The 22,618-nt window shown below is 35.0% G+C and overlaps 1 protein-coding gene across 1 annotated transcript in view; it reads right to left on the reverse strand.

Moving 5' to 3' along the window:
* The window catches only part of LOC131434570 (arginine kinase 1), a 243,705-nt gene extending 228,424 nt beyond the window's left edge, over nt 1–15,281 (reverse strand). Inside the window, exons 1-2 of the mRNA XM_058601405.1 lie at nt 15,100–15,281; nt 4,293–4,374 (exon numbers count right to left, since the gene is read on the reverse strand). Of these exons, the coding sequence (XP_058457388.1) occupies nt 4,293–4,336 (44 nt within the window). The 5' untranslated portion in view covers nt 4,337–4,374; nt 15,100–15,281. The remainder of the gene's footprint in view (nt 1–4,292; nt 4,375–15,099) is intronic.
* Between the last annotated feature and the right edge of the window lie 7,337 nt (nt 15,282–22,618).

The raw sequence follows: 22,618 nt of genomic DNA on the forward strand, positions 1-22,618 counted from the left end.
GTGCATTATATTGTCTTGGCCCTCTATTAAAATTATTCACACGTTGTTGGTGCTGTTGAACAAAACGTGTGTGCATTATTTGGGAGTGGGTTATTTCATCTGTACCCAATTCTTGTGCTTTCTGGTTTGCTTCTCTAATGTTGCTGAAATTACCAGCTTTGAGAATTATTTTTAATTCGGTGTTGTTACACCCTTTTATTAGAGCGTTTACCCCTATCTTAGTGCTCATTGATTTTGCCACTGGTAGTGGGATATTTTGCTCGACATAGGTATTTTCGAGTTTTGTGCAGAGGGTTTCAATTTCATCGCAAAAACTATTTATTGAGTTTTTTTGCTTTAATGTGTTTATTTTTGCTATGATACTTTCGGGGGTGGTCGTGATTTTACACCTTTCCTCGACTAGTTGTATCAAATTATCGATTGTGTTGACTGTTTCAGGAATGCCTTGTCTGGCTTTTCCGGACAGTCTGGTTTTTAGAAATTTTATTGCCATGGCCATGTGGTCTGGCAGAACTAACTCATTCAGCAATCTAGCTGAGTCGATAAACGTGTATAAGTTCTCAGGAGAACCATCGTAAGGTTGTATAAGAGCCGTCGCCTGACGTAAGTCGAACGGGGTTGTTGTTTGGGTCATTGTGTCGTTTTTGGTTGCTTTAATACATGCGAGTTTAAATTTTATTATTTCGCAAATTTCGTCAGTCCACAGTCTCGTATTTTTTACTAAGTTGTGGAAAGTTTTGTCGTCGATAATTTCTTGTTCTTTTGTAAAAAATTTTTCAAGGTCTGTTTTTAATTCTTGGCATCTATTCAATTTTTCGTCGAGTAATTTTTCTGATAGTTTCGTGTTTATCGACTTTTTTACATAAATGTGGAGTTTTTCTAGCTCCTTATAATTTTGCATTTCATTTTTGCTTGGATATATATAACGTTTATATAAAAATTTATCGTATTTTAAGTGGACATTATATTATTTTTATCGCTAAAAAATTTTTTTTTTTTTTTTTTGTTAAAAGAAAAAGTCATTCCTTTCGCAATTATAAGATATAGTGTGTAGTCTTCTGGACATGAATATACATGCATAACCACATTTGTGTTTTTCAGGAATCGCCTGTTTGCGTTTTTCCTCTACACGAATTTTAATTTCATTAAGTTTCTCTTTGACCGTTAAAGGCCATTTGTCGTTATAAGAATTTTCCATTGTCGCCTAAAAATGTTTGTGTACGTAGTCTAAATTTAAACGTTGGTCAGTTGTACCTGACGTGCGGCCTTGACTGCTATCTTTTCCGTATATTGTTTGTGTAATTTTAGTAGGCCTTTCAGTAGCAGATAGCCTATTACTATCCCTACCAACGCGCAGAGTGCGATGCCTTCCGTTTCTCTCGTCGGGGAGGCTATTGTTTTATTGATGGTTTCGTCTGACGAAAACCAACCCATAATCCTATTCACAAATGTTGTTTTTGTCTCAACTCGATATATTCCTAGCTAGTTGTCCCTACTTCCTAATTTAAGCACAGTACCTTAGTTTTACTCCCTTTTCGTCCTCATGTTGCCGGTACTCCTGTGTGAGCGTTGTCGTCGTCTCTTCGTGTTGTAGCGGATCCTTCCTTGGTGACACACGGTTTTGTTTTAATTCTGTTTGCACACAGAATTTCTCCGGTAGTTCATAGTTAGCGTCGCACGATGTTTTCTGGTTATTCACTGCTATCAAACGAGCACCAATTACCGAAAGTCGAACAAACTAACGATAATAACGATCGTCACTTGCATCTTTTCATCATTAAACACTCGTTTATCAGTTATTGCATTCTGTTTATTGTTAGCCACTAAAGCCGAATTGCACACTTTACCAAATCACCAATAATTGGAATTTGTTGCCATCACTGTGGGATGCCAGGAACACTTTTTACGGGCATGCAACTATTTCATAAGTCAATTTCTTGTATTCTGTTTAGCCACTTAAGCCAAATCGCACACTTCACCAAATCACCGATAATTGGAGCTTGTTGCCATCACTGTGGAATGTCAGGAACACTTTTTACAGGCTTGCAACCATTTCATAAGTTAATTTCTTTGAAGCAGTAGTAACTTCCTTTGAAAAAATATAGGCACTTTTGCACTGTTCCGAATTTTGAATCCTGATCATTGTTAGAGTTTATTTCTTCGAATTTTTTTTTTTTTTTTTTTGCCTTATCACTTGCACTTATAAAACAGTCAATAGTACTTTAACTGAAACCGAATTGTTTCACAAGTTCAATTCCCGAGAATCGTTAAGAAATTCCATCACTTGCACGTATAAAACAGTCAATAGTACTTTAACTGAAACCGAATTGTTTCACAAGTTCAATTCCCGCGAATCATTAAGAAATTCTATCACTTGCACACCACGGAATCGCTGGTCGGAAAAACACACGGTCGCCATTTAATAAAAAGTACGCACGGTTTCAAACATAATCATAATCTGTCTTCTTTATTTAAATATCATCCTTTTATAGTCTATTCTCTCCTAACTTTGTTAAATTAAAATTTCCAGTATGGATTGCTATAAATCCGGGGGGGAGGAGTTAGAACGCGTAGCTTAAGTCTGATTTAACCAATGACGTGTCTCGGTCATTGTAATCTATTTGAGTAAGAGAGAGAGTGAGTAATGTTTCTAGACAAGTGTGTGAGTGTGATGCGGAGAGGGGAGGTTGAGAGTAGTCAGGTTTAACTCTCGTGAGTGTCGGTTCGAGTCAGTGTCTTTTCCTGGGTTACCGTTATTCTAGGTCATGCCATATGGCACTGTTTGAGAGAGGTGTAGAGGTGTGGGAAGTGGAGAAGCGGGGAAATGACATAACTGAATTGTTTTTAGTTGATATTTGATGCTCAAGTTTCCGTGTTTACGTTTGTTGTATAAATGCGATATTTTTCGTTGGGTTGAAGTAAGTGCTGACAATTTAATTGTCTTATGTAGGTGAAGTTTATATTTCAAGTGGGTTTCTGGGCTTCGTGACTTGGTGTCAAATGGAAATTTGTCGAGTACGTGTTTTATGGAAATTTGTCAAGTGCGTGTGGTCTGAAGTGTGGGAAAGATTTAATGTTGCATGGTCTGGGATGTGTGAAAGATTTAATGTTACATGGTCATATTACAATACAATAAGAAACGAGTGAATAAGAAATTTTGAGACATTCAACTTACAAAAAAAATCCTAAATTTGTCTAAAATAATGTTTTATCTCATCTTTCTCAAAAATTAAACGTAAATATACACAAAAAAGGACCCCATAGACACCCTAGTAATGAATTTAATCATTGCAGACTTGATTTACCCCCTGGGGGACTGATTGTTTCTAGATGTAATTACAACATATTATTAACAAACATAGAGAAGAGATTGCCCTACAAAATGATAGTAAGTATATGTATGAGTGTGAAATAACTTATCACAAACGGTGGAAGAGAGGAGCTTTTCGAAGACTTCGAATTGGAAGCCAAACTCGTCCAAGACGCGTTTCAATCACAGAAGAAATTGATACAATATTTGTAAGTGACTCAACAACAATGCCTCCAAGACATCCAAGAATTGATTAAGAGAAACACGAAAACTCTTCTATTCTATAAAGAATGCAAATTTTATACTAGGATCGGCTTGAATGAAGTGCAGTTTTTCCGTCTGCATTCTGCACCAACGATGACTAGCTAGGCCAACATTTTGAATAACATCAAAAATGAAATAATTTGTCTCATTATTTCGTGACAGACGGCAGGGCTCGTGACGAAAACGTTAGTGGTCTACCGTTAGCTTGAATTTGTTCGTTTCATCCGATATACTCAACGTTTAATTATGCTTTAATTATGCTATAATAATGCATGAGCGTAATTTTTGAAGAGTCTCGTTATAAAAAAATTCTTAAAAATACATGCACATCACATGTAAATTGATTGTTATTGTTATTGGTTAGTTCAGCACCATGCACCCAAGTATAATATACGTAGAAGGTTGATAATTTATCAAAGGGCGTTTGAAACTTTCATGAAATAGTTAAGTATTTGATTAAATGTGTGATCCCTTAATATAAAGAAATGCTTGACAATTAGTTCCAATTTGGTAAAATTATTATTGATCATACATTATCAATAAGGAAATTTTGATTAAGTCTGACGACTGATTAGATTATCGGCATGTTTTTAACAAGTTTGTAAGCGGCAAGTAAACTGTGAAAAACATTTAGATACTCAGCTCTATCAAGCATGAACTTTATCATAGGTGTTATATACCATGCATTTGCTCTTTATTAATAAAAACTGTCACTTACCTTATTTCATCCACAGCAAGAGAAAAGTACCAAAGTGCGAACATGATTGTTTGGTATAAATATATGTTGAGCTAACGAATCTCTGAAAAATGATAAAACAGAATGAAATTGATTATAACAATAGTCCTGAACAGTGGCGCGATTTAGTACAATAAATAGATAATCGTTCTATATTGAAATTCAACAATACTGATTATGCTTCACTGGATCTATCATACCCGAGTGAAAGAAAGGGCTAACATGGAATTATTGCAACACTAAAATACACACAGGTGTCACTTTTTTCCACTGAAAAGTAATTAACCATGTTTTGCACAGCTCCTCTTTGAAGTGTATTATTTACCCCTGCGATACCTCCTACTTTTTTCTCTTCGGTTATGACTGAGATGCAGGCGTTTAAAAGATAAATCATGGTCGAAAATCGATCATTCTTCTTGTACCTTTGTCGGAATTGGACGTCAGACCTTTGTCGGAATTGGACGACGACGTTTACCTTTGTAGGAATTGGACGACAGCTGTAACAGTCCTTTGATGTAAAACCTCAGTTTGATTGGATTCTAGAACTGAATTCTGAGCATAATTTCAGGTTTTCAATTTAATTTCAACTCCAGCATTCTGTAACACAATTCAAGATATGAATTTTAGATCTGGATTTAGAGTTATAAACCAGAATTTTGGAACTTAATTCAGTTCCAAACCTAGAACCTGGATTCTGAAAGTTCCAGAACTAAATTCATGAACTGAATTCTTGATCTGAATTCAGTTCCATTTCCTGAATCGGGGTCAACAATTAAGGTTTTGTAGTAGATAAATAAATGGTGACAAAAAGTACTCACCAGCTGTAAACATCACATAAATTCAACAAATCATTTTTTTTAAATAACCATTTAAATATTCCCAATGAACTATGCGAAGTTTCCCTCCACTGAGTATGTACAACAACAATAGCAAAAAACAACTATAATATTGTTTGCTGTATTTTTTTACTCTCATTTATACCGCGTTATTTTTTTTAAATAACTATTTATTGGAATATGAGTCAAAATCAAATTATTAAGATTTAAATTGGGTATTCAGCCACAAGTGGTGACTTTTCAGCCCTATTATATATATGATTTGGTTGTTACCATGAGGATTCATGGTTCATTTGCTTCCGCAATTCTGAGATTTTTGTGTAGGGAAAATTTTAAACCTACTTGTATTGTGTAATGGGGAAAAGGAACTTATATGCTAACTTACTAATACAGAGAGCGAATCGATTCAATTGAAGATTGCATCGATTTTTGTCGGAATTTGCTTATAATATTATGTGACATTACATCTAATGGTTCTATATTTGTGAGTCTGTGTAACTCATTTGTGCTAAACCAGGGAGGACGCTTCAAAATCATTTTCAGAATTTTATTCTGAATCCTTTGAAGCGTTTTCTTCCTGGTGGAACAACAACTTGACCAAATTGGTACCGCATAAAGCATGGCTGGTCTGAAAATTTGTTTATAAATTAACAGTTTGTTTTTTAGACAGAGCTTAGAATTTCTGTTTATAAGAGGATATAAACATTTAATATATTTATTACACTTTGCCTGGATTCCTTCAATGTGATCCTTGAAAGTGAGTTTTTTGTCATACGTTAAACCTAAGTATTTAGCTTGATAAGACCATGTCAATTCCAAGCCATTCAATTTGAGAATGTGATTATTGTTTGGTTTTAGAAAAGAAGCTCTTGGCTTGTGAGGAAAGATAATTAATTGCGTTTTTGCTGCATTTGGTTTAATTTTCCATTTTGACAGATAATCACTGAAAATATTTAAACTTCTTTGTAGGCGACTGCAGATCACTCTTAGATTTCTATCTGTGGCTAACAGACTTGTGTCGTCACAGAATAGCGATTTCTGACAACCAACGGGTAGATTTGGAAGATCAGAAGTGAAAATATTATACAAGATTGGAGCTACGCTCGAACCCTGCGGAACACCGGCTCGTACGGGTAGCAATTCAGATTTACAATTCTGATAGCTAACCTGAAGAGTGCGATCAATTAAATAATTTTGAACCATTTTGATCAAATAAATAGGAAACTGGAAATCAGACATTTTTGCTATTAAACCTTTGTGCCAACCACTGTCGAATGCTTTTTCTATGTTTAGAAGAGCAACTCCAGTGGATAACCCAGAAGATTTATTTGCTTTCATCATGTTCGTAACTCTTACCAGTTGATGAGAAGTTGAATGTTCATGACGAAACCCAAACTGCTCTGGTAAAAAAAAATGAATTCTCATTTATATGAGACATCATTCTCAACAAGATATTTTTTTCAAAAAGTTTACTGATAGAAGAAAGTAAGCTAATTGGTCGATAACTTGATGTTTCTGTTGGGTTTTTATCAGGTTTGAGGATAGGAATTACTTCAGCGTTTTTCCATCTTTTTGGGAAGTAAGCTAATGAAAAACACCAGGAGTCTCAAGGCAACATCGGGACCTGTGTTTTGATTATTTACATTAGAAGAATTAAGTGGTAGATTTCTACCTGCTATACTAGCATAACTGACATTAGAAGAAGATGATGAAGAGGTCGATCTACCTGTCAATAAATTGTTTTCGTTAGAAGACGAATTGGCAGGCGTACCTGTTTTTTGTTTTAAATTCGAAGAAATAAGTGCCTTAGAAGAATTAGGCGTGGTATTTGTAACGGTTTTTTTTATTTTCAGGTATGTTCTGTAAATTTAAGGTCGTTGATTTGACTTGTTGTCTAAGCGATAGAGCGTTTAAATTTTTTTCCCTGACAGGACATTTCAAATAATTGGATTTATGATTTCTATCGCAATTTGAACATGAAAATTTATCCGAAAATTTCATTCATTGGACAAACATCTTTCGAATGCGATTTACCACAATTCAAACAACGTATATCCATATGACAATTTTTGGTTCCATGGCCGAAGCCTTGGCAACGACTAACATTGCGATAAGTTTGCAATACGATTATGCCGTTTATAATGTTCTCAATGAATTTTAATGTGGGAAATGAAACGTACTTTTTCAAAAGTTTTCATATTGTTTACATCACTTCGATTGAAGTGTATTAGGTAAAGTTCATGGGAAATTCCAGAGCGTGGTTTAGAAGTACCATTCGCTCTTTTTTCATAAGTATTACTTGGGAAGGGGCAAAACCAAGCAATTCTTTTAGTTCATTTTTAATTTCATCAATACTTTGATCATTTGATAAGCCTTTCAAGACAGCCTTGAAGGGTCTGGGTGATTTTATATCATATGAATAAAATTTATGAAGTTTCTCGGACAAATATCGGATAAGACGTTCATAATCTTCCAATCCATGAACCAAAACTCGACATTCTCCTCTTCATCCGATTTGAAATGAGGCTTTTACTTCCGGGAGAAAAGTAGAAAGCTCAGTACGGAATGATTTGAAGTCGGAAATCATCACCGTCACTGGAGACATAGATTGTTGTTTCTTCCCAGAACGACAAGCGTCCATTTTGGAAATTTTTGAAGAATTTTCTTCTATGTCGCTACAATCGGATTCAGGAAGAATCTCGTAAATATTGTTAGACGGCATAGAATCAACGGAATGGAAATCCGTCCGTTGTCTTTTATTTTTACATTCAGATTCTATAAGATCGTGAAAGTTATTAGAAAAATTTTGAATAACGGATTGTGATTTATTCTTTATTGAATTATTTTTAGCCTTAGGCTTGTTGCTTTTCCGGTTGGACGCAGGCATTTTTGAAATTAATGAAATTTTAAATTAAATTAACTAGGCTAAATTAGTCTTCGATTAGACTCCTAGTTTGGAAAAGTCTTGATAAAGACTGATTTTGTGGTAGTCTTAATAAAGAAGTTTATTAATTAGAATTAGTTCGAATAATAGTTCTTTGAATAACTACACTCTTAGAAAAAATGAAATTTACGCTTGACGTAAATTCGAGTATGCCGTAATTTCTTCGATGATGACACATTATTACATCTACTAACATGTAAACATAAATTTTGCGTCTGTATCGATGTGAGTTTCAGCTGAAACAACTGTAAAGTTAATGATATAACTTATCTTCAAATGCTTTGTATTGTGAATGTAAGTGAATCGCGACGCTCCTTTTATGTGCATCTAGAAAGATGTAACATTTTTTAAGAGTGTAGCCTTAAAAAGGCTGATTAATATCTGAGTCACTCTAATATCACTCTTTGTATCACTTAGTCACTCTAATATCACTCTTTGTATAGCCTTGAGAAAGCCTGACTAATTGTTAGTCTTCAAAAAGACTGTTAGTGATTCAGGTAGCCTTGAAAAATACTGAAGCCTTGAATCAATGAAACTTTAGGTAGCCTGAAAAAATTTCCAGGAGCCAAGAGCTATACGTGTGCGGTGCAAACGACTATTCAACACCGACTTCCGCGTTATTTAATTATGTGGTAGAAGATGCACCATTACGATTGTGGAAGTAAAGCACTGAAAGTTGTAAAGTTCACACAATCGACAAATACGAACGATTATCGATATTTGGAAATGTGAAAGGAGCATGTCAGCTTTATTCGAATTCACGATTTTATTTTACTTCGATTTTTTTTGTATTGTTGGTTTGGCTCAAATTTCGCATAAGCGTTATTCATGGCAAAACGAAACAATTTTCATCGTCAGTTTACCATTTTAACTCTATTCTTACTTTTGAGAAGGAACTAAGAAAAAATCCCTTGAAAATTTTCAATAACATATATCTCTGTAACGGTGGGTCCGACCCATATGGTATCTTCCGCAATATTCTAGGTAATTTATTTTGTGTTGGTAATTAAAAACTTTAAGTGTTATTAAATTCAAATGTCTCCAAAAATGTATTTTTGATTTTTTTTTATTTTCTTATATGTTGTAGCTGAAGTGCAAAATAAAATACTGCAAATTTTTAGAATAGGGAAAAAATATTTCAAAATGTTACATATTTTCAAAATAATTTAAATGTTTGAAAATCATAAAATAATATTTTTATATATTTTTCAACCATTTTTTTTTTTAAAGAATGCTTCATTTCCAACAAAAAAAGATGTTTATCAAAATTTTGCTATATGCTACCGTTCTTGAGATACAGCGGGTTCAAAAAAAATCGGGAATCTTTTATTTCTGTAACGATTTTTGATGATCTTTGAATCTTGTTAACATTAAAGCAATTTTCTTGATACAGTAGATAAATTCTTAAGCAAAAACTAATATTAATTCTATGATATTGCTTTTTTTTCTAATATTATGATGTAAAATATATATGAGAAAACCAATATGTATTTTTCGTAAAGAATCAGACAATATGTTTCCCAAGTTTCTGATGTAAACATACCTGTTATTTTCTTAGAGTACTTTTTGCCCCTTCAAAAGATTTATTGGAATGGCCATGCCCTCCCAATATTTTGACAACTGGAATAAATATTTGAAAATTTGCTACAAATATCTTATGATATAACACCTGTTATCACCGTGATTCGTCTCCCTAATAGTTCATATTGCTTAAATAAGTTATTAAAATTTTTTAATTAATCTACTACAATTTGAAATGTGCTATACTTTACTACTTTCGAATGTTGGTTATTGCTAGAATTGTACGGAAAATTTTTGTGATCGTGTCATAACGTTCGGAAGAGAAACTAAACTTGCTTGCTTTTCATTTGATCGAACCTTTCCGTTCCCTTTACAAAAATGATTTATATATTGTAAAATTTAATGATCTGTAGTAATATTATTTTGTGCTTCCCTAATAATTCATGGAACTTGCCGCCCCTGGTATGATGCTTGTATGGATGTTCAGAGTCCTAATTAATAAAACAAAAATTAGTTCTGTTAAATATATTATGGAGAATAATACGAGATAGTAAACATCATAAAAAGACATATATTTGCTCCAAACAAAGAACTTGTTTGTGTAACAATTAGGAACCTAATTGTGTAACAATTAGGAAGGACGGACAATACCAAGCTGTTCAAAAAAGGCTACTTTGCGGAAGCCTACAACCGATTTAAGAAAATGAACACTGAAATACAAATTGGATTTTCATCCTTTCCTCAACTTTGGCCTAAGAATTGCAAACTATTAACAGTCTCAGGGACTCACAACGTGTGTTTATTTCACAGTTTTTGCAATGACTGAGTGGAAACATATATTGGAGAAGCCAAATGAATGAAGAAATTACAGAAAAGATGATTTTTTGAAAAAAGATACGCTCAGAGACAAGACTCGAACCTGCGTTCTTATGCATTTCGTACGAACGCGCTAGCATTTCGCCACCCTAAGCCTTATGATGGACACAGCTCTATAACACGGTTAGGCATGATACCATACATTCAAACATTTTATCTGTTCATCAAACACTAGTCTTCTCGCTCTATACCTATTTTCCGCTCAAGCACTGAGTAGGAGAGTGTATTTATAATCGCTTGTCACCTTCTCTACCGGTGCCAGTCGCTGGCGATAGACTCTATGAAGGTTGTATTGATAGTCTGCCCTTTTTTATCAGAAGCAGATTGTTATGGAAAATCAAGCCGCAATTGTATTTAACGATTTATTAATTTTAGTCGGTTTGACGTAAAGTCGCCATAACTAATACCGTTTTCTTTTTTGAACTTACACACGGGCGACTCTGACTCCGAGTAAAACCAACACGTGGTACACGCTATTTGTGATGTTTCAGAAAACTACACATTTGTACTACAAGATAAAGTTCAAATTCACCACTACAATGCGCAGCAAGCCAATATTTCTTTTCCAGTCTTTGCCTATGTAAGAATACATATGATATAGAACAACGAAACGCATGGCTATAAGAGTAAATTCTGTTAAGGAACGTGAACATCCCATTAAAAACGCAAAGGAACTATTCAATTCGGCTCAAAAGCGAAAGAGGGAACAACTAACACATTTTTTTTTTACTATGCAATTACAATAGAGTATGAAACTACCCAGCAAAATCTTAATGAACAATATTCAAAAGCAAATCATTGAATTCATTTGTAATCCTATTTCTAGGTCTTTCTTCGTAATATCAATCGATTTTCATCAACCGCAATCAGACTGCTTTCGGTATGCGAGAGGAAGTTTAACCAGAATCTTCTTCCGTGAATTTACAGAAAAAAAAGTTCTATTGATCGGTGTTTGGACCAATTTTGGTTAAACAAGACAGTTCTATGTTTCGCATATAACCTCAAATAATAATTTACAGATAGTGTTCATGATCGCATGCTTAGTGATACATCGTTTTAATCCAATTTTCCGACAAATATAATTTTATGTTGAATTCAGATTTACAATCCCGAAGCAGATCCAATATGACCTATCAATATTGGTTCATATCACGTGCAAAACATCTGTGATCCAATTAAACACAATGGGAATGACAGTACTAGCCTGTTTAACCCGTTTTACCCCAATTTAATTCTTAAGTCGTATTTCTGGTTAAACTTTCTTTCAAATACCGAAAGCAGGCTGATTGCGGTTGATGAAAATCGATTGATATTACGAAGAAAGGTCTGAAAATAGGATTACAAATGAATTCAATGTGGAGCAAAATCTTAAGACTCAGTAAAAGGATAATTGGGGTAAAACGGTATAGCAAGGTTCGTGCGGTCATTGAATCCATTTGTAATCCTATTTCCAGGTTTTTCGTCGAAATATCAATCGATTTTCAACAACCGCAATCAGACTGCTTTCGGTATGCGAGAGAAAGTTTAACCAGAAATACGACTTTTGATATAAATTGGGGTAAAACGGGTAAACAGGCTAGTACTGTCATTTCCATTGTGTTTAATTGGATCACAGATGTTTTGCACGTATTATGAACTAATATTGATAGATCCAATTGGATCTGCTTTTGGATTGTACATAATATTTCAACTGAATATTATAACTAGAAAAGAAATGGGGTAAAACGGTGCAACGAGTTTTCTGCTGTCAATAAAACTACATGCAATCGATTTGTTAGACTTTTTTACATCGGCAACACTCTATTCGCTCTTCTGCAAGTTCTTCTGTTTCATGTTATATAGTTAAGCTTGAATACAATGCAGTATAAAAAGCGAACTTGGGGTAAAATGAACATGATAGCGTTTCGTGCGGTCCTTCTAAATACATCGAATCGTTTTTACACCAAAATAGTGCTTTGTGGTCAGCTGTATCATACCTCAAAAAAATCGTCGCGTTTTTGGTCCATTTTTCCCCACTGTGCGTTGTATCTCGAGAACGGTAGCATATAGCAATATTTTGGTTAACATCTTTTTTATTGGAAACTTAGCGTTCTTTCATAAATATAAAAAAAATGTCATAGTTTTCGAAAATTTACATAATTTTGAAAATATGTTACTTTTTCAAATATTATTTCTCCATTCTAAAAATTTGACAGAATTGTATTTTGGACTTCAGCTACAGCATATCAAAGAATAAAAATATCAAAAATACATTTTTTGACATAGTCCTCTTAATTACCTAAAACATTGCAGAAGATATCAAATCGATCGGACCCACCGTTTCTGAAATATGAATCATTAAAAATTTTCATGAAATTTTTTACTCCCTTCTCAAAAGTAAGTTTAGAGTAAAAATGGCTTATTAAGAAAATTATCCCTTTTGGTCATAAAGAATGCATAGCTTGCAGCACAGCTTGATCCAAATCATAAAATACAAGAAAAAATTGACCTTCGATTTCGTATGAATGCTCAATTATGATGAAGCTGAGCACACAGTATATAACTAATCGTATGGAATAGAAACAATTGAACTTCGACATTATGCTCAAATTTTTCATTCTTAACGACATGAATGAGTTTATTAATTTATAATTGTTATGAAAAATTTGTCATAGCAATGGCGAATTCAAATAATACATTTCTACAGTTCGCTTTCACATCTCACCCAAGTCAGTCGATAAAACAAAAACTCTTACGTTCGGGACAGAAGAAACCAAGTACAGTATTGTGTAGTGACCAATAGAACGACCTCGAAATGAGTGAACCAAACGAACAAAAGCTACCGCCGACATGAAAGAATACAATTGTTGTTGACTTCAGGCAGTGCAAAATTCGACCTTCGATACGAGAACTTGAAGGTTTGCTTAAGGAGCAAATGCATCTTGACATTAAACGTGTGCATTTACTTCAATGCAATAAGACAAATAATGTTATTTACATCCAGTTTTTTAAAGAGTTGGATGCAATTCATTTCGCAAAAGACAATAACAATGTGCACTATGTGGAGCACGAGAACATTTAGTACAACATTCCAGTATATATGGATGATAGTGCTATAGAAGTGCGTGTGCATGATCTTCCCTCAAGCGTCACCGATTCATATATTCGCAAAACTATGTCCCAATACGGAGAGATTCTCTCTATCGAAAATGAAAAGTGGAAGAATTTTTTCCCCGGTATTCTAAATGGCGTACGTTTATTACGCATACACTTGAAGAAGGCTATACCTTCTTATGTGATTTTCGGTCAAGATACAAGAATTCCGTGCAAATCACTTGTTACCTATGACAATCAGATGGCCACATGTCAATATTGCCAAAAAGCTGTTCACTACGGTAAGCCATGTGATAAACTCGACAAGGAGACAACTACACCAAAGGACAACGGTGCTTCCTTCACACCAACCCAAGCAACCCCAGTACACCTGTGGCAGCCACCAACAACAATGAAGCATCCCCTTCAACGAATCCATCATCATACCCTATAGAACAAAGTACACCAGCTGCAGTTAAAAATTTACCCTCCAACTAACCAGCAATTGCAACCAATGTACAACAAGGCGCATCTAGAGCAACTAGCAACGAACTCAAGACGGAAATCAACAACAATACCACCGATGCGGCAATGGATGACGAGACGAACCACGAACAAAGTGCCCCTCAATCCTCGCAGGAGGGAAATGGAAGCTCCTCTCCCCCTATAAAAAGGGTGACAACGAGATCCAAATCAAAAAAAAATTATTTAAAAAATCGGCTCAATCGGCCACGTAAAGCTTGTACGCAAATAGGCCTGAATGAAAATATCTTTTAAATAAAAAAAAATACATTTCTAGCATATGGACTCGAAAGGGTTTCGCTATCTTTGCGGCGTTTCTGTCGCATCGTAGTCTTTGCCAATCGTCAGTGATAAGTTCAATATGATAAATGAAAGAGTTATTTTTTGATTTCTAAGAATTTAATTTTTTTCGATTATATAACAACATATTTTTAGATTCTATTGTGAAATTTTTATATTTTCTCCGGGAAACAATTTCGGACGTATTTTTACTAACAAAGTTAGAAAATCGGTTCATTTTATATGCACGGTAATAGTCTAACAGTTGAGTCAACTACCCTACTTAGTTCACAGAGCGATTATTCGTCATGGTAGAGGTATTTTCCAGCCATCTCGCTAAACGATTCATCGTGCCGAATTAATCAACATGTCAACAACAAAGAATTGCATTACCGGACTAACGAGAGTAACATTACCTCGTTGACAAGCGGAAGAAGTTGTCCCACACTTCTGAAGAAGAATACTAAATATAATGATGATGTTTCGTGCTTACAAAAATTGGAGACAAGTTGGTCAAGTTGTCAGTTGAAAAAATTTGAGGATGACTAATCCTGGCGCTTATCAGTACAGCAGCACATGATACAGGTATCTATTTTCGATGCACTTCTTCTAGTAGCTCTGTGATGTAATCGCGAGCCGGAGAAGAGCGTTCGTTGCATGGGGGAATCTGTGTTACGTAGATACTCGGTATATGACTGAGTATTACCATCTTACCTCACACTTTAAATTAGATACTCACAGGTTTTTCGAGAAAATTTTAAAATCCTGCTATAGTTAGATGTGGAACTCACTGAACACAATTCGACGATTAGCACAATGTTAACACACTTATAGCGACAGGTACGACTATCTTCTGCGATATCTCAAATACAATCTCAGCTACACCAATTGTGATAATCTTTTGTTTTGTTAATCACCTAACAGTGACCGAAGAAAAACATTCAAATATTAAGAATTTGTGTGACAATCTCAAAACATCAATAATGAACACCAACCCAACAGTTCGCGAATCTCACCGTATTGTATCCGTATAGCAGTGACTTTCGGCCAGCAAATACTCTCCATCAACGTGTGCTCAGCTCTGAATCAGCACGTTCTCTCATTCTCCTATGCCTCTAAATCGATGGGATCAGGGCGGTGTGCGTCAGTTATCTAAAAGCGTTCTTGACGTTTCGCTATCCAGCGTGAAATTCTACTGAATGCTACGAGAGACTTCTCTGGTATACTCCAGACTATCCGATGTTCTAAGCACATAATATTGATTTCATGTTAGAGCGTGGAAGAGAAAAGCTTCATGCTGCACATTCACCACAAACTCGATTGATGAATTAAACTTGGGAAGCTTTTGAACTATGGAAGAGGTGTATAAATCATACTTTTACACCAATGGAAGAGTGCGGACGGTTGAATGTAAGTTGATGGAGGCGCGTGAACATTTTGCAATGCAAACATATAAATAATGAGTGCGCTTAACAGTAATGCACAACGAAAAGTTACTACTAAATAATAATTTTAAAACAAGGGTCTTGAACTTATAATAATGAAACGATGAGAAGCTGCCTAGTAATGAGGGATCTTTTATCAATAGGTCGCAGTGGTCCGTTTGCTTTGGGTTACACCCAAATGTTAAGTCAAATACAACTCAAAGAAGTTTCACGCGAAGAAAAGAAGAAAAATAATTGTTTGCGTAATCAACTAATAGCAATCGCAGGGTGGCAAGTGAATTGCCGATTTTAATTTCCCGGTTTTTTCGAGATAAAAATTCCCGATTTTTACAATAGGCTCAAATCGCCTCTGTTTAGTTTTTAGTTTTTTTTATATATTTTTCAACAAAACAAAATTATATCTGAGATTGTTCCGTTTCTAACTCAGTCATAATCTTGACCTCGTTTATAGCTAAAATATCATAAATTATAACTTAATTTGTCTTAGGTGATAACAAAATTTCTACAAACGTTGATATGCAAATAACAACATTATATCTAAATTTGTTATAAATTTTGTACAACTTTTCAACTGTTATTACTCATTTTAGGTAAGGCTTTACTGTGTAAATCTAAAAATAGATTTCGTGACGCAAATATAAATTTGCATACTTTTAAGTGATTTGTCTCGCCATTAAAAAGAAACTATGCTGCTGCCACGACTAAAAATCTGTTGCAGAAGTGTTTTGGGAGTTTAAAAATTTACCAAATGTTGCTCACTCGTCCACAAATCAAAGATCTCCCCGTCACCCTGAACGCTATTGAATGGTTTTCAGATCGGATGTTTACTTTTTGAGTTATACGATTTTTTTGGTCAAAATTGACAATATCTGTCACGATTGGCCTTGGAAACAGTATATGTTTTTAGTCTTAGATTCCGCCCGGTAATAAATATCCAACAAGCCATAGATTGTTGAAATCCGTCCATTTCTAACGGGGATATCGATATTTATGTGTAAGCGTCTTTTCGACTTATTCCAGTAGTAGGAGTTTTATATTGTTTTATGCTATTGTTTCTTAACAGCTAAAGATTATGCACACCCCCCTTTTTCATGACGTTTCAATTTTAGCACGGTTCGTTTTTGGCAACATAATCGCTCAAACATGACATTTGTTTTAGGCAGTATTTTCAAACTCAAAATCAATTTCATATTTATATTGATTTATACTGCTTGCAACAATAATTACTGGAATAACACAACTTCTTTCACTCTTGTACCATTCGAGAAGTTCGAGATAAGCAAATTTGTGTGAAAAATACTTTCATTAATTTTTTTGGAGATGGCTTAACTGATTTCTACAAACTTAGACTCATATAAACAGTCCTATGCTTCCATACAAGGTTTCTGAATTTCATTTGGATCCGACTTTTGGTTCCGGAAATACAGGATGATATATGTAATAAAATTAAAGTAATGTCACTCATTTTGCTAGTAGATCTCTGAACCGATTTCGTCCATCTAGCATTCATATAAAGGGTCTTAAGGTCCCATAAAAACTGCTTGTTTTTAATCAGATCCGACTTTCGGATGAGGAGATACAGGCTGATTAGTGTAAAACTTTAACATAAATTTATCGGGTTTATCGAGTTCACAGATTTTGAGAGTCGACGCCCAAATGAACTTATTTCAGTTTTACCGGTATTCGGTTTTCAATTCCATGATGGATGGTACCCAAAAAAATTATTTGGAACGCACTACGATTTCTCTAAGATGGCTACACTGATTTTCAAAAATTTCGAATGTAATGAAATGGTTAACAGTCCATTAGGTGAATTTAACTGACTTCGGCTCCGATTTCCCTTTCCGAAAGTATCGGAAATAGATAAACTAAAAAAGGTGAAAACAAATTTTATAAATAAAAATTCAAATTAAAATAAACTTATGGTGATTTTTTTTTCGATTCTGATTTCCAATTTTAAAATTACAGGGTGATGAGTTTTTAAAATCCAAACCATCATAGAAGATGACAATACAAAATAGTTTTAAGGTTTCATACAATTTCTATCTTCGATTCGTCTTGCAGTTCCAAAATTTTAATAACAGTTCATTTAAAACGACGAAGAATATTCACGCGAAAAACACATGCTGATTGATAAAAAGGGTATCATTTCACTGCTAGGTGGATTAAGCACGTTTTTTATTCAGTCCGGGTCAATTTTAATCAGAAGGTATAACTTTTTATTTCATGGGGTGAAAATAATTGAAATTTTTGGAAAAACTAGTTTAAAGAGTAATGTTTGTCTCGTTGTAATGAGCGCGGTTGTGGAACGCAAGAAAGAGATTTCATCAAACGAAATCCGAACCATCCGATTCTTTCGTCGATTTTGTCCAACAAACAATTAAGTGTACTGAACTTCATGTCTTCGAGGTAAAGCAGACGCTTTGAAAGCCAAGTCTCGGTATTACATTCCTTCCGTGGAATTTTACCGTTCTGTTTCAACAGACTTCGCATTCGTTTCTTAAGGGTAACAGAATTATTGCTTGGCTGGTGCTACGATCATACTGGCACTAAGAATCCTTCCAGGTCGGGGCTCGGACATATGACAACTGGCTTGTAAGACCAGTATCCTATACATTAAACTATCAACTCGGACAGACAGACAGATAGATAGCTACACTTTGTTATAGTTGGATCTGACATCGTGCCACTACGCGAAACGAGTGATGGAGGCAAAATCTCTGGGCGAATACGAAAGGCAACCTCTGGAAAACAGAGAAGGACTTGAAAAACAATCAGGATTTGAAGAAAGAGTGCACTGCTACAAATCAATATGTGTTTATGTGTTTCTATAAATACACTAGTGCCTAGGCGCACTAAGAATTCAATTACGCTTCATTTGTATTTTAAAAACTTAACGCATAAATTTAAAGTGTGTCGTCATATGAAAAGAGCGGATGTCATTACATTTGAATCTTATCTGTGAGCATATTAATATCGAATGATTCGAACATAAGACTTAAAGTGTGTAATTTTATGACATAAATCAATGACATTACATGTTAGTTTGAAGTGTCATCATAGTGATGTTTATATGTCATTTCAATTATTTTTATTTTCTTCGACGATTGCGGCAATATTAAATGTTAAATATATAATAAAAAAAAGGTTGAACAAATGGCTGCACAAAACTTCGTGAATATATGAATCAAATTTTCCATCAAAAGTCTTAGAATATTTTTCACACAGTAAGTACGTTCATTAAATTGCGGATGAATTTCACAATATATAGAACATAAAATTGAATCGGATTGAATAATTCAATGCAATGAACTATTTTTAGCAAATTGTTTCACATTTAAATTTAAATGATGACATTTTAATAACAAGTTTCCATACATTGAATAAGAAAAAGTTTTCTACATAAGAGTTAAGTGCAAAATCAACAAAAATCTAAGTATTTCAATCAGTTAATATGCACTTGTCTGACATTTCAACTGTAGGTGCCCAACCAATCAATTGAATACTACATGTTATACAATTTCAATCGATCTGCTGTTTAGAAGATGGAATGAAAGTGTACAATCTATACGTTTCAATGTGATTTCATTTGAATAATTTTGCAACTTAAGTGTCAAATCAAATGCGGCAAAATTGAGTGTAAAACACGATTTTTGTCAGTGTAGAAGAAAGTGTATAAGAAACTTAGCGCAAGTGTTGCACAAGGGTTGATAGGTAACGTTACATCCAAGGTGCTGGCCTTTATTCTATGAGTGGAAATTGAATAAACCAACTCTGCAAAACCCTAGCTTATATGTTTTCATTTATTCACTGGGAGTCAAAAAAATATCCGGATTTAATAGATTTTGATGAACATTTCCTTCGAATGCAGTATTTGTTTGATAAAAAAATTCGCCATATCATTGAAACTAAAACCGAAAACGGTAACTTTTGATACTTTCTATTTGAAGTACAATATAAACCATCAAAATCAGACAAGCTCCACCAACATGGACTCCCAACGGTTATAAATAATTATTTACACAACCTTTTGTCAGAGAAACGCATGCATTTTTCACATGGCGATTTGGCAACACTCAGAATTAGTTACATGGGTCTCCCGCAAGGCTCATGCCTCAGTCCGCTTGACAGCTGTCTCGTAACCCCATGTACACTAAGACAATTGGCAGATGATGGCGTAGTTTCAGTTACTGGACCCAAAGCTATTGATCTGCATAAACCATTGCAAGATACCTTAGATAACTTGTCCGTTTGGGCTGTTCATCTTGGTATCGAATTCTCTGCGGAGAAAACAGAGTTAGTCGTCTTTTCAAGGAAGCATGATCCCGCGCAGCTTCAGCTCCATATGATGGGAAGAACGATCCAACAGGTTTTAACTTTTAAATACCTCGGGGTGTGGTTCGATTCCAAATGCACGTGGGGAGGACACATTAGGTATCTGATAACGAAATGCCAACAAAGAGTAAATTTTCTTCGAACAATAACAGGATCTTGGTGGGGTGCTCATCCGCAAGATCTAATAAAATTGTATCAAACAACGATACTTTCAGTGATGGAATATGGATGCGTTTGTTTTCGTTCCGCTGCAAACTCTCATATTATCAAACTTGAGCGAATTCAGTACTGTTGTTTGCGAATTGCCTTAGGCTGCATGCATTCGACACATACAATGAGTCTTGAAGTTCTGGCGGGAGTTCTTCCATTAAAAGATCGATTTTGGGAGCTCTCATCACGCCTGCTAATAAGATGTGGGGTGCTGAATCCCATGGTAATTAATAATTTCGAACGACTAGTCGAGCTTCGATCTCAAACAAAATTCATGACAGTATATTTTAATCACATGTCACAGGAAATCAACCCATCAAGATATATTCCTATCCGTGTCAGCATCCTAAGTGCCCCTGACTCAACTTTATTTTTCAATACATCCATGCAGCGCGGAGTGCGTGGAATCCCGGATCATCTACGCTCGGCGGAAATCTCAAAAATATTTTCAAGTAAGTTCAGGCATATTGACTCTGTGAAAATGTTTTACACGGACGGATCGCGAATTGAAGAAGCGACAGGGTTTGGTATGTTCAACAATAATGTTTCGGCCTCATTTAGGCTTCAAGAACCTTCATCTGTTTATATAGCAGAGCTAGCAGCAGTTCATTATAGTTTGAGTGTAATCGTCACATTATCTCCAAACCATTATTTCCTCTTCACAGATAGTCTGAGTGCAATTGAAGCCATTCGCTCAAACATGACTGGCAAGACTGAACCGTTTTTCCTGGGCAAAATAAAACAGTGCCTGAACGACATATTGAACAATAATTATCTAATCACTATAGTCTGGGTCCCGGCTCATTGCTCCATTCCTGGCAATGAAAGAGCCGACATTTTAGCCAAACGTGGTGCTATTGAGGGTGAAATTTATGAGAGACCGATTGCTTTCAACGAATTCTATAGCTCGTCTCGCCAAAGAACACTTGCTAGCTGGCAAGCTTCTTGGGATAAAGATGATCTGGGTCGGTGGATGCACTCAATTATTCCGAAAATATCGACAAAGGCATGGTTCAGGGGACTGGATGTGAGTAGGGATTTCATTCGTGTGATGTTCAGACTCATGTCCAATCACTACACGTTAGACGCACATCTCCTTCGAATTGGGCTCTCCGAGACTAATCATTGTGCTTGTGGCGAAGGTTATCGGGATATTGATCATGTCGTTTGGACATGCGTGGAGTATCGTGATGTCAGATCTCAACTAATAAATTCTTTGCGTACCCAAGGTAGACTATCCAATGTCCCAGTTCGAGACATTCTTGCTTGTCGTGACCTTTCATACATGAAATTTATTTATCATTTCATAAAGAAAATTGGAATTTCAATTTAATAAAGGCCCCTTTTAAGACTTAGTTCTGATTCCAGCTGCGTCCATGAGTTCAACCAATAGCTAAATTAGAATAAAAATTATGTAATGATACAAACAAACTCGAAACAGTTTATGAAATTATCAACAAAATGTCTGAAAATAACAGCTTATTTTATAATTTATAGAAGGTAATCGTTTGGTTCAAATAATATTTCCGAGTAGATTTCAATCAGTAATAAGAGGAATATGTTTTAATAAATTCAAATCGTTGTGACTATGTTAGAATTAAATAAGGATAAGAATTTTATGTAAAAGTGATGCTACGGCGAAGAAAAACTTATGTAAACTGCCTTAAGAAATAAACGTATTTATGAAAAAAAAAAATAAACCATCAAAACAATCCAGAAATAATGTTTACGTTCAGATATTCAATGAATGAAGCACTCATAAAGTGATGACCATGTTGTTAAGCAGAAACACCGGTAGATGGTGCTTTTGCCAAGAAGAGAAATTGTTTTAGGTCCAGCCTGATGATCTGGGAATAACATTCTCGTGATTCTAGTAAAATAAGATGCATCCTATTAAAATTTGAAAACAATGAACTAAAAAGTCGACCTAGAATCAAATTCAATATGATGTTATGTAGGCAAACAAATTTCCCCACATAAGAATAGAATTGCGGGAACCTTCTAACGATGACGGACCAGCAAAGCGATAGAATCAATTAATACTAATTGAGTTTAACTAAACTGCAAGCGGTCGTTAACATCGTGACAATTTTTCCGTTCACAGCCGGTCCTTTGCTCGAGCGAATCGATGCGCCAGTGGTTCCAAAACCAATTATCAAACTCAATCTCATGACACCACTGCCTTAGGCGTTCGATGCTGGTACCACGGTATGTAGGATGACGTCAGTAGGGCTATCCCCAAGAAATCCATCATTCGGTAATGTGTAT

This window comes from Malaya genurostris, chromosome 3, assembly GCF_030247185.1.
Source record: "Malaya genurostris strain Urasoe2022 chromosome 3, Malgen_1.1, whole genome shotgun sequence".
Classification (NCBI taxonomy): Eukaryota; Metazoa; Arthropoda; class Insecta; order Diptera; family Culicidae; genus Malaya; species Malaya genurostris.